General features: G+C 46.0%; 1 protein-coding gene across 1 annotated transcript; it reads left to right on the top strand.

The window, feature by feature from the left end:
- The first annotated feature begins 493 nt into the window (after positions 1-493).
- Positions 494-12,399, top strand: STIP1 (stress induced phosphoprotein 1). Its single transcript, XM_033121248.1, has 14 exons — positions 494-630; positions 3,531-3,740; positions 4,765-4,906; positions 5,096-5,237; positions 5,887-6,055; positions 7,090-7,216; positions 7,309-7,411; positions 7,692-7,812; positions 8,407-8,503; positions 8,650-8,774; positions 10,800-10,836; positions 11,046-11,149; positions 11,358-11,530; positions 11,907-12,399. Exons 1-14 carry the CDS (start codon positions 622-624, stop codon positions 11,977-11,979), a joined length of 1,632 nt encoding a protein of 543 aa, XP_032977139.1. The 5' UTR covers positions 494-621; the 3' UTR covers positions 11,980-12,399.
- Positions 12,400-13,369: the final 970 nt, after the last annotated feature.

The following is a 13,369-nucleotide window of genomic DNA, read 5'->3' as shown; positions in this document are numbered from 1 at the left end:
GAGGAGGAGTGAATCCTCCGCAGGACCACAGCAGATGAAAGAGAGAAGCAGTCGACCGCCCCGCAGCCGCGGGAGCAAACTGTGCAGCGGGTGATCGTGGCCTCGAACTCCCATAAACCCCACACTGCCCTTTGAAGGGCAGTGATTTACACCTATCAGCGCAGAGTGTTGGCAAATCTCCGCCCAATTGAAATTTTTCTTATCTGAAGGAGTTTCCGTCATAGAGTCCGCCAGCCCAATGGGAAAAGTGGAAATTTCCAGAAAGAACAGGACCAATGGGCGCAGCCAGCACGGCCACGACTGGCGGAGCAAGCAACCAATTCCTGTCTCAGATCTCCGCCCCTCCCTCCAATCGTAGAGCCTGGGATGGGCGGGGCCTGTCGGAAAGCGCCCAATCCCGAGGCGCAGCTGCCCAATGAGAGAGAAGCAAAGATGATGGACTAGACTTAAAGCCAATAGTAGAGAAGCACAGAAAGCCCCTAGAAGAGCCCGACCAGTGAGCAGGCGAGGAAGGGGCGGGATCCGGGGGTCCCGGCAGCTTCTAGTAGGTTCCAGAAGGCGGCGTGTGCAGTTGGGAACGCGTAGCGGACGGAGTCTATTCAACGGAGTACCGGGCCGGCTATGGAGCAGGTGAAGGGGGAGGGGCAGGCTGAGGACCCAGGGCCGCTCGCTGACCGGCCAAGGCCAGGCGATGGTTGGAGGGGCGGGGCGGGTGCCCGATTGGGACTGGGAGCTCGGACGGGCGGAGCAGCGACGGAGGCGAGGGTGCGAGGGCCGTGACTGGCCGGCGGGTGAGCGGTGGAGCGAGGCCCGGCCGCCGGGAACGTCGGGTTCACTCCACGCCGTTCACCTCTCGACTCGGCCCCGGGTTAGACGACAGTTGGGCGTGAGTCCGGCCCTCGGCGGGAAGAGGCGCGGTGGCTGGGTCCCGCAGGCCTCCCGGAAGGTGGCTCCGGGCTAAGTCGGGGGGAAGGAGGTAGGCGAGGGACCTCAGAAGAGGCGCGAGTGATCGGGTGCACGTCAAGGAATTCGCTTTCTGGGAGATAGATGAGACTGCCGACGTAGAAGCCACCCAGGACTTGGCCACAGTTAACTTGGAGGAATGCAGGCAGCGGGGACGGGAATACACTGGAAGTAGCTGAGGCACTTAGCCAGTTGGGGGAAATACTATTTTGCTGCTTCTGAAAACCGGCATGGAAGAGTGTTGAGTGAAGGTGTGAAGAGTAGCAGGCCGACGACTTTGCCTGATGCCGGAAAGGAGAGGGTGCAGCAAAAGTCTTTGGAATCTATTCCCTCCACCAGTGTTTCACAAATTTATTTGCAACCTTCTCCCTCTTTTTTTTCTCCTTGTGTGTGTGTGTTTCTAGAGTAACTGAGGACAGACACTTCTGAAAGGTCGGTTTCTAATTACACAAGGAGGACTTAGTCGCTGTAGAAAATTTAGACTATAGATGAACAGCAAGAAGTCAGTTATTTGCCTTTGCTCAGTATTTTAGAGGGGCCGAGTTTGAAGCTGCTGCTGCTGGTTGCTTTGAATGACTTAATTATACCTCAGTGGCTCGAAGGTTGTGAAAGGCTTAGAGTGGTTTGATTCAGTTGGAAGCTGTCATTGAACTGTAATGATCGATCTGGGGTGGGGGAGAGAAAAAGGCTCATTTTGGGGGGATAAAGCTGAACCTTTTACTGTTAGGATAGCCATTGTTCTTTTGGTCAAATTTGGAGCCTCTGCTAAATTAAAAAAACATGAGAGTGGAATGGAGAAGTTCAATTTTTTTGAGCCCTTGTAATTTAAATTGTATCTGGGATTAAATAGGCTGTAGTATAGATGAGAAAAAGATTTATGGAACAAGAAACACATCGTTAAATTTAAGAATGCTTTTTTCCTGCAGTTAACAAAATACCAGAAAAACTTTTTTTGAAAGAAGAAATCACACACCCATTATGGAAGTGTGTTTACAGGTAGACTTTAAATGAATGTCAAAACTAAACCCAGGACTGCAGCTTTACCATGGCAGTTGTACAGATGACCTGGCATTTGTACAGATGACCAGGTGTGAGAATATACTGTCTTAAACCCGTTCCTGAAAAGAAACGTGTGATTTCTTTACATTTTGTTTTCATTTTCAACTCTGAGATTCACATTTCAGCTTTAGGGAATATTCAAATTGGACAAATTAGAGTGTCCAAAACTGTATTTTTTTGTTAAACAAGTGCAGTACCTTTAAGATAAATCCCACAGTGATTCACTTCTTACATTTGACCCAGTACATATGTACAAGTGTATGACATGTTTTTAACAAAAGGATACTGTTACGTGTATTACACACTGATATTTTTCTATTCCATTTGATCTTCTGAAGTGCTGGTCATAATCTACAAACTTGATTTCCTGACTTACTGTACTCAGTTTGGAAAATGATGTTCTATAGGACAGGCAGGAACTTTACTGAGTTGTTCTCAACTGTCTCTTGTTACTAGTTGAGTTTTTACACTTCTTGCCTTCTGACTTCCATCCTGAACTCTTAAGATTTTTATCCCTTATTTGCTTGAATTTGGCAATCTCCTGCCGTTTTTGACTTCGAGGGTTCTTTTCAAGATCTCTCTGATGGAGGTTCCCGATTGGTGTGCCTCAGGGCTCCAAAATAATTTTCTCTTAAGAGTTCTTTCTTGCATCAGTATACTGGGTCATGGGTGGCTGATAAAAAAAAAAGAATGATGCAGTAACTTGAATGGCATAGCTTGATCTCTGGATGTGTTTGCATTTGAGGTGTGGCCCTCCCTCTCATAGGGCATCCCTGATTAGAAACCCCTTTAATTAGGACCCTATTCTGATGGCCAAGGCCCGCGTCACTTTTCTAAATGCTTTGGTGTGTTCCTGCTTCTTGCATTCTGAATGTTGGAAAGGATAAGGGATTAAACTGCAAATAGTATTTTTTCATTCTTCATTTCCTTTGCAATATATTAACACTTAAGCACGTCAGAACCTGATTTGGGGTGGGGGGGCCAGCTTTCCTTTACCATTAAGGAGCAGGGCACTAATCTGCTATGTTGTGACATATTACCACACCTGTAAATGAAAATACATAGATTCTTTTTTGACCGTGTAAGAACATCCTGATGGCTTTTTCCTGTAGGGAGTGATCAGGTCTGTGCTCAGTTTATCATTTGGACTCTTTGGAAACCTATGTCAAATGAATTTATTTTGCTATGACAGGAACTCATGAGTGTGCTCTAGAGGTTTCATCAACTCAAAGTGGACATTTGGAAGAGTGGCTGGGGCTCCTAGTAATCCACACGAGAGCCAGGGGAAAGGAGAGTATCAGGCTTCTTCTGCCTGGTGATTTTACTTGTTCCTTGCTGGTTCCCAAAGGTGTGGGAAATGTAAATGAATTAATCTATGATTTCTCTCTTCTGATCTGTAAAGTAACCTATTTGTCGATAACTGCAGCAAAGAATGAGCATCACCTAAAAAGCTGGGACTAAATAAGCATGTTGTGGAAGTAAACTAGATTGGCTCCTTTTTTCCTCAGGTAAATGAGCTAAAAGAGAAGGGCAATAAGGCCCTGAGCGCTGGCAACATCGACGATGCGTTACAGTGCTACTCTGAAGCAATTAAGTTAGATCCCCAGAACCATGTCCTCTACAGCAATCGCTCAGCGGCCTATGCCAAGAAAGGAGACTACCAAAAGGCTTATGAGGATGGTTGCAAAACGGTTGACTTAAAGCCTGACTGGGGCAAGGTAAGCTGGGGCTAAGTTGGGGCTCTTCAGACTTGCCAGAAATGCCTTTTGGTGTGCAGTTCTTAAGGATTAGGCCCTCCTGACCTGGCTGGTTGCCCATTCCAGTAGACTAATAGTTTATGGTCCACCAAGTCCTCTTCCCTGTTTGAGTAGATTCCTCAAAATAATAGCATATTTCATCAAATCTGAGGAGCCATCAGTTGTTAAGATGTATCTAATTTTTTTACTACTGAGAAAGAAAATGCTGCTCAAGAAACTGGCAGTAGTTGATCATAAAATGAATTGGGGTGAGGAGAGTATACCTCTTTGATAGTTAATTGGATTCTTAAAATGTCGATTTTGGCATTATATCCTGCTCCTCTTCCTGTTTTTTTCTTTGGCCTTCACATTGAGTTCATCTTCTGGATTGACCCCTAGGTACCCTAGGCCTAACGTGGCCTAACGATGGGGTACATTCTGAGAAATTCACTGTTAGGTGGTCTTGTCATCGTGCAAACATCACAGAGCGAGCGCACTTACACAAACCGAGGCGGTACCGCCTGCTACACACCTGGGCTTATGGGATAGCCTACTGCTCCTGGGCTACTAACCTGTACGGCACGTTCTTGTACTAAGGACTGTAGGCAGTTGTAACACAATGGTAAGTATTTGTGTATCGAAACATAGAAAACGCTAACAGCAGTATACGGTATAAAAGATGAAAAACAGTACCATCCGTATAGGGCACTTACTATGAATGGAGCTTGCAGGACTGGTGGTTGCTCTGGGTGCTTCAGTGGATATGAAGGCCCAGGACCTTACTGTAAACTGCTGGAGACTTTATAAACACTGTACACTTAGGCTACACTAAATTTATTTAAGAAATAGCATAGCATTGCCCTACAACGGCACCAGGTGATAGGAATTTTTCAGCTTCATTATAATTTTAATGGGACCATTGTCATATGTGCAGTTTGTTGTTGACCAAAATGTTGATGCAGTGCATGACTTCATTGTGTTTTGTGTTTTTCATTGCTGATAAAAGGGCTATTCGCGAAAAGCAGCAGCTCTTGAGTTCTTAAACCGATTTGAAGAAGCCAAGCAAACCTATGAGGAGGGTCTAAAACATGAAGCAAATAATCCTCAGCTCAAAGAGGGTTTTCAGAATATGGAGGCCCGATTGGCAGGTGGGTACCATGTGCATTGTTGTTTTTCTTTTTTTTTCTTTCTTTTTTTTTTTTTTAATTGTTATCTTTTACATGGGATTAATTTTGAGGCTTTTTTCCCCCTAGAAGTACCAGTTTGGTAGGCTCTGGGGGCATAGTAATGTGAGTGAGCCTACTTCCTAGTAATACACTTTTCTTTCTTTGGAACAGAGAGGAAATTCATGAACCCTTTCAACATGCCCAATCTGTACCAGAAGTTGGAGAGTGATCCCAGGACAAGGGCGCTGCTGAGTGATCCTACCTACCAGGAACTGATAGAGCAACTACGAAATAAGCCATCTGACCTGGGCACGTAAGTCTCGGGGCAGCACAGCTTATCTCTGGAAATGGACGTGAACATTGTGCTTTCTTCCTGGGATCCTATGGCACGGCGTTCCCTCGGTCAGACTGCAGGGTTTCTGCCTTTGCTTTTTCTCCAGAGAGTAGTAGGAGTTTGTTGATTTGTTTGTATTTCTAGAAAGGGTCCAGGAGAGTAATCGGGAAGGTTTATTCTAACCCTCACATGGCTCTTCACTGTTCTCCATTCTGATCTGGCACCAATCCTACTCTGCATACACGCACGCCCTGCTGTCTCCAGGGGTATATGGGTGTGGAAAGGTTAAAAAGAAGGTCAGGTGTAAAGAGGTGTCTCTAAATCTTGTATTGGTGTCTGTGTCTATCTGAATCCCTCTAGCTCCTGAGAGCAGATGAAATACACATATAATTCATTTTTCTGTATATCTAGTGGCTTCAAGAAATAAATCTGACCTCTGGTACCTCATTTTAGGTGGATTTTTGAAGGGTTGAGTATTCCCCAGTGGGAACTCATGAGTAAGTGCAGAATCTAGTATTGTTTTGATGGGTGAGAAGCTTTTATATACAGTGGTCTGAGCTTTAGCAATAATGGGGGTTTAAGATCGGTTGTGGGGAAAAATGATTCTATTTTTCTTTTTTTATACCAGAAAACTGCAAGATCCCCGGGTCATGACGACTCTCAGTGTCCTCCTCGGAGTCGATCTGGGCAGTATGGATGAGGAGGAGGAAGTCGCAACACCACCGCCACCTCCTCCTCCCAAAAAGGAGACCAAGCCAGAGCCAATGGAAGAGGATCTTCCAGAGAATAAGAAACAGGTATTGATTTTTTTCTGTCCTTACTATCTCATGTAGTAAAACAATCCAGTCAACTAGAAATAGGTATATCAGGTGGGAACACTTATAGTCCTTAGATGCCTGTAATTATTTTTGAGTGCTTAGTATGTGCTAAGTTTATTATTAATTGAAATGATCAATATGTTAAGAAGTCTACGTGACAAGCAATATCATAGGAATCACGTATCTCAGACACTTCTGTCAATGGGACATACCTTTCCATCGTCCCACAGCCACTGTGGTTCTGCCAGCAAGGATATTGTCCAGGCCAAGCCAGTAAAGTTGTGAGTGGGCCCTGTCCTGGCCGACCCATAAGAATGTTCTCTATCTCAGTCTTTAGGCCTCTGCTGCTGTGTTCCGCTTAGACATGGTGTGTAATTCAAAGTTAGTTGTCCACTTAGCAACACTGTCTTCCAGAGCAGAAGGCAAGTGCCTAAATGGTTTTATTTCCCTTCTTGTAAATGAGAACAGCAGATTGTTGCCAGATTTAGCACCTTTCAATGTGTAAGCGTTGGTTGGTTGGTTGGGGTGTCTCAAAACTTGAAAACGGCCCAATGGTGTGGGTGGTAATGAGCTGTGCTGAAGACTTGTGCCACCAGTACAGCCCCTTCTCCTAACCTCACACCACCCCCTTTGCTGCTGTTCCCTGACAGTTGAGACCCTGTGACCGCCATACAACAGAAACGGCTAGGTACAGCCTCTCAGAATAAAACCTAGTACAAAATTCTGCTGTCCCCTTTGAAGTTGATTCAAGTGGAAGGGCTTTCTTTTCCCCCGCAGAAACCCTCTATTTTCTGACAAAGATCCAGGAGAGTAGGTGTAAAAGGGAGTTTCAGAGGAAGCAGAAACTAACTTTTCATTCTCTAAGTTGGTACTTCCCTAGGGATGTGAAGAACCTGCTTCCATATGGTGTTAGTTGCCGGTGCTATTCGGTGTCTGTGCCAGGTCACAGGCTCTTGCTCTCTGTCATCTGGGTTAGAATTGCTCAGCACTCACTTCTTCCAAACCTCGTCTAGGCACTGAAAGAAAAAGAGTTGGGAAATGATGCCTACAAGAAGAAAGACTTTGACACAGCTTTGAAGCACTATGACAGAGCCAGGGACCTGGACCCCACTAACATGACTTACATGACCAATCAAGCAGGTGAGCACAGTACAAGGGGCAAGTGAGTTGTTGGGCGGTCCTGGGGGAGAGGCATGGGCTAACTCTTCCTTCTTAACCACCCTGCCTGGCAGCTGTGTACTTCGAAAAGGGCGACTACAGTAAATGCCGGGAGCTTTGTGAGAAGGCCATTGAAGTGGGGCGAGAAAACCGGGAAGACTATCGACAGATTGCCAAGTACGCTCTACCTTGTGGAGTACCTTAAGTGGTGTGGAGGGGTCAATGTCCTAGACTTAAATTTCCCTGCATGGGGAGGAGGGTTGCTGGCTGCAGAACCTGTTCTGTTAACAACAGGCTGGAAAGGAGGCTGCAGGAGTCGAGACAAAGGTGTGGGAAGGTTGCAGTGCCCGAGTGCTGATGGGGCCTTGTCTCTTGCTGCAGATGTTTTTCTCGGCAGGGTCTGGCCTTCATGTCTGCTCTGCCCTTAGCAAACGCTTGTTCTTCTTGTCTTTGTCAGAGCTTACGCTCGAATTGGCAACTCCTACTTCAAAGAAGAAAAGTATAAGGATGCCATCCATTTCTACAACAAATCTCTGGCAGAGCACCGAACGCCAGATGTGCTCAAGAAATGCCAACAGGTAGGGAAAGAATAAGGGATGTTTTATTACCTCTTAATTTATTATTTATCATAGTCATTATTTAATGATGAACCTTAAATTTTTTAAAGTAGTATCTTTGGTCATTTTACGTGATGCTGCCCCTGTCACTTACTTACTGATGACATGTAGGGAGTAACCCAGTTTGTTTTGTTTTGCCGTCCTTTTTTTATCAGCCAAGACTTCAACCTTAGATGTTTTAATATTGAGGGTCAATGTGCGAACAGTGTTAATGCTTCTTACTGTCACTTAAGATTTTTATTTTATCGCCAAAATGTTGTGTATTTTGCCAGTTGTCAAATTATGTAGGGGGGTGATTGTATTCACAAAAATATTGGTCAGAAAATTACTTAGTGCTGTTGACACGTATCATTTTCCTATAGGGCATATGTTTGTACCAACTGTATGTCAGTGCTATTCTGTTTCACAGTGTACCTTGAGAATGAGGAATATAAAATTCTTAAAAATGAAATCTTGCAGTATTCTTTGAAAATTAAAATCTTAATCAGGCGTTTTAAGCCTGATACTTGTGTTTCTGAGAGTTTAAATGACCATTCCAAGATAATTTTTCCTTAGGCAGAGAAAATCCTGAAGGAACAAGAGCGGCTGGCCTACATAAACCCCGACCTGGCTTTGGAGGAGAAGAACAAAGGCAATGAATGTTTTCAGAAAGGTACCTGCAGCCTGGACAGGGGCACTTTGGGATGAGAGTGGTGCAGACGTGCCGTCTGGGCTTTGGCTGACTGCAGGGTAGATACGCCCTGGTCGGAGAGGGTGGCTTTTTACTTTCTAAGAAACGATCCTCTTTCCCTTATCCAGGGGACTATCCCCAGGCCATGAAGCATTATACCGAAGCCATCAAACGGAACCCCAGAGATGCCAAACTGTACAGCAACCGAGCTGCCTGCTACACCAAACTCCTGGAGTTTCAGCTGGCACTCAAGGTGGGCGGATCCGGGAACGTGGAGCAGCCTTTATTGTAACTTGTACCTAGAGAATGTGTGTTTTCTCTTTCCACATTTCCATTAACATCAGCTTGATGTTTGTCCTTTGATTGTAGGTATAAGGTGGTGGTACCTGTGTGAGGTTTGGAAAATGCAGGGCCTATTGCTACCCGGTCCTGGCCCATGGAGTTGTTAGTGGTTGGCAGTATTGGGGAAAGTGGATCCTTTTCCAAAACCTTCCCCAAAGGCTCTGATCTTTTTTCTCCCTGTTACCCTTCCAGATGTTTTTTATTTTGTTTTGTTTTGCTTTTTTAACACTTTAAATGTACAATTCGTAGCATCAAGTATATTCACACTGTTGTACGACCATCGCCACTATCCATCTCTAGAACTTTTTACCGTCCCAGACTGAAACTGCATCTTCCCCATTTCCTCTCCCTCAGCCCCTGGCAATCAGTTCTCTACTTTCTGTCGGTATGAATTTGATCACTCAAGGTACCTCATATAACTGGAACCATACTATATTTTTTCTTTTGTGTCTGGCTTATTTCACTTAGTACAATGTCTTCAAGGTTCACGTTATAGAACGTGTCAGCATTTCCTTTTTAAGTACGTCTAAATACTATTAAGTGAAATGTACGTACCGCTTTTTGTTTATACATTTATCCATTGATACATTGGGTTTCCACCTTTTGGCTATTCTGAGTCATGCTGCTGTGAACATGAGTGTACTGTATCTGCTCAAGTCCCTAGTTTCAATTCTTTTGGGTATTAGATTCAACAGTGGAAGTGCTGGATCATAGGGTAATTCTGTGTTTAAATTTTTTTTTTAAGAACTGCCATATTTTCCACAGCAGCTTTACTGTTCTTCCTCACTTTTTGATGTTTAGCTTGGCTAGACAAGCCTGCTATTCTCAGTCACATCAAGTGTGGTTAAATATGATTGTGTTCGACATTGTGGAGATATTCCCCATTGTTCTTTTGAGCATGAGCCCTGTGTTCCTCTGTTGGCTTTGTTTAAAAAACGGTTCGTTAGGAGACAAACCTGGACCATTTTGTGGGAAGGTGACAAAATTATCTAGAGACACCAGTACCTGAGTCCATGATGGTTTTGTTTTTGATGCCATTATCTTCTGGGTCTGGTCTGGCCTAGAGACATCACTGCTGTTGGTAGGACTGTACAGTTGGTTTGCAAAGCAGAGAGTAGCATCGTCAGTCACCTGTGACAGGGAGCAATACTTTTCCCAATCATGCAAACACGAGGAAAGAATGAATGTGTTTGCTTCTGGTCTTAGGGATTCTTGGTGGAAGAGTTGAAATTAGGCTTAGCTGTGCAAAATTCACTGTTGTATTTTCCACATAATTTTATATTTTGAAGATATTTCAAAAATACACAGAATACCTGTGTATTCTCTCATCTCTATTTAGCAGTAAGTATTGACACATTTTTCTGAACCATTTGTGGAAGAAAATTGTATACATTTTGGCCCTCGACTTCTATCAATTCTTGAGCATGCATCTCTTGAAATGACTCTCCATCCGGTCACAATATTATTAGCACCTGCTAATAGCAAAACTAAGGCTGTAATGCCATCTGCTATATGTCTATATTCGGATTTCTCCATTTGTCTGAAAATATGTTTTAAAGCTGTCAGTGTCTGAGGCTCATGCATTTCGTCTGGTTGTCATGTCCTCTTTAGCTTCTCAAGCTACAAGTTTCCTCACCTTTGGTGACTTTTTCATAACATCAGCCTGTGAAGAATCCCGGCCACTTGGATGGGATGGCCCCTAATCTGGATTTGTTGTCCTTCATGGTGGTGTCTAACTTGCCCATCTGCCCTCCTTGTGTTGTACCTGCTATTAAATCACCCAGATGCTGGAATTGACAGGAGCACTAGAGCAAAAGTAGAATACTCTGCACTGGCTCTGGGTCAGGGTTCCAGTTGTCGTTCCAGGCGAGCAACCTGCCCTGAAGTAGCTCATGGACAGGAGTGAACCTAATTCTTTTTTGCCTCCTCTTTCTAGGACTGCGAGGAATGTATCCAGCTAGAGCCAACCTTCAGTAAGTGCCTTTCCACTGCTTCTCCCCACCCCTTAATTCTGGTCAAAAGATTGAGAGAAGGAGAGGACAAGCTCTGTGTCCTTGAAACCTGTAGCATTTAGCAACTGGCGTCAGCAGGCGTGAGGGTGTGGTGTTCACGCAAAGGTGGAAGCAGCAGCCCTGGGAGCAGTGTTTCGGATAGTGCCTCACCTTTCCATTTCTGTCTGCAGTCAAGGGGTATACACGGAAAGCAGCTGCTCTAGAAGCGATGAAGGACTACACAAAAGCCATGGATGTCTACCAGAAGGCACTAGAGCTGGACTCCAACTGTAAGGTGGGGCTGCTTCCGGCCTTCAGGGAGCTCTCCCCCGCCTCCACTTCTCCTTTGGGTCTTTTCAGTGTTTGTTCACTGGCCCTTCGCTGTCACCTGTTTCTCTATGTCTGTCTCAGCCCTTCTCAATTACCTCCGTTATCTTGGACCTGCTGAAACAAGGAGGCGAGTTGTGCTAATGCCCTCCTCTTTTGCCTTTGCTGGAATGCAGGAGGCAGCAGATGGTTACCAACGCTGTATGATGGCCCAGTACAACCGACACGACAGCCCCGAAGATGTGAAGCGACGGGCCATGGCTGACCCTGAGGTGCAGCAGATCATGAGCGACCCGGCTATGCGGCTCATTCTGGAGCAGATGCAGAAGGACCCCCAGGCACTGAGCGAGTGAGTGGGGCTGGGGGGATGGCCTTGAAGGAAAAGGCCATGAGAATGCACAAGGTTGGTGGGGGTGTGCTCAGTCTGGGGGAGTATGTCTTGTGGAGTATTTTTACTTAAAAGGGTGTCAGTTGGTGGTGAACAGGAAGGGCTTGCTTTATCTTAGTCAGAGGGCTCCAGTGGTCAGTTAGCAAGGCCATTCGCTGGGAGAATGGTCTCGGTTTAAAGTTGTGTCCAGGGATCTGCACAGTGGAGCTGGTTCAGGTTATGACCTCATGGCAGTGCAGGCCTTTGCGGTTCTTCCGCCAGGACTTATCCTTAACCTTAGGGGTTTGCTCTGAGAGGTTAAGTCTCATTTCAAATAACTTTGCCTCTTCTTCATTAGACACTTAAAGAATCCTGTAATAGCGCAGAAGATCCAGAAGCTGATGGATGTGGGTCTGATCGCAATTCGGTGATGACTTGCTCATCATCCGCCTTCCTTTTGCCCTCATGTGGAAAGAGGAGCTGGGACCGCGGCAAGCAGAAGGGAGAGAAGGGGGAAAGCAAACAACTTAATCCCCATATATTTATACAGACCTGTGTGGAAGATACAGAGACTCGTACCTGCATTACTCTACAGCCGCTGCCTCTGGGCCTGCCCAGCACATGCATGGTCTCTTCAGCTGCCCTTGAGTTACGTCTCCGTCCCCTGTCCCGTGCCCCCAGTTGCTGTCTCAGCTGCTCTCCCATAGTTGGTTATTTTTTATTTGGGGCAGTGGGCATGTATGGGGAGGGGAGGGTGTTCTTCCCAGCCTCATGTCCCAATTGTCTTCACATTGGTAACTCCACATCCTCTTCTCCAATAAAACAAGCCAGATGGGCGTGGTTATACGTTGTGATGTCCTCGAGTCATTTTTTTGCCAGAAGGCCTTAAAGTGGATGTCCTCCAGGGTCACAACCTGGATTGGGACAGGTATATATGTGAATCAACTAAGGACCAGGGCCTCCTGCGTTCGAGTGGGTGGGTCTGTGGGAGTTTGGTTTGGTTCCATTGGCTTCCCCGAGGTGGTCACTAGGTGGTGCTGTCACTCACACACACACACACACACACACACACAACAGCCGAAAGGGAACCTGGAGGCTCTAGAGCTTCCCAGAGTGGCCAGGTTCAAGCATTCAGGTGACTCCCATGCTGTCAGTTCTCCACACTCTAATCTCAAAACTAGAAGCCAGCCGGACCCAGAGAACACTGGGTTCCACCCAAGAACCCAGGCTTATTTTCATTGCACGAGATGCTTTGGACCTTCCTTTAGGAGAGATCAAATCTGTCAGCTACTATATGTTGTGGTTTTTAAAGAATCACTGCCCTCAACTGGGCTTAAAGTAGTAGATTTTGATTATACCTTTCACGGTCACAAACTATTTCTAAAACCCTCTTCTTGGACTGGGATGGCCTCTAGGGCAGGAGTAAAACTTCCTCTTTTGCTCCAAGAGTGTAGCTTTCTGGGCTAGCAAGCTGCTGAGGCCAGCAGCTGGCTGCACTTCCTGCTGCCTTGACTTTGCATAAACTTCCCCCCCCCAATCCCCACAGGCCCTCTCACCCGCCTGGGTGGCACAGTTCAGAAAGCCTGGCCACCACAGGGATTCTGGTACTACTGTCTCTTCAGGCTCAGTTTCCTTCAGCCCCAAACTGCGTTTCTGGAAGGCCAAGTTCCTACTGGGAACCAGGGGCGAGCGCAAGGCCTGGCTTTCCCGAAGCTTACATCCCAATGCAGGGATGGACGGGAAAAGATTGGGCTGCCAGGGGCCGTCTAAGGTCACGTTTGAGCAGGGACTTGACTTAGGGAGCCTAGCGTACTGGGGGTG

This window comes from Rhinolophus ferrumequinum, chromosome 11 (assembly GCF_004115265.2).
Source record: "Rhinolophus ferrumequinum isolate MPI-CBG mRhiFer1 chromosome 11, mRhiFer1_v1.p, whole genome shotgun sequence".
Taxonomy (NCBI): domain Eukaryota; kingdom Metazoa; phylum Chordata; class Mammalia; order Chiroptera; family Rhinolophidae; genus Rhinolophus; species Rhinolophus ferrumequinum.
This window is presented reverse-complemented; position numbering and strand designations above follow the sequence as displayed.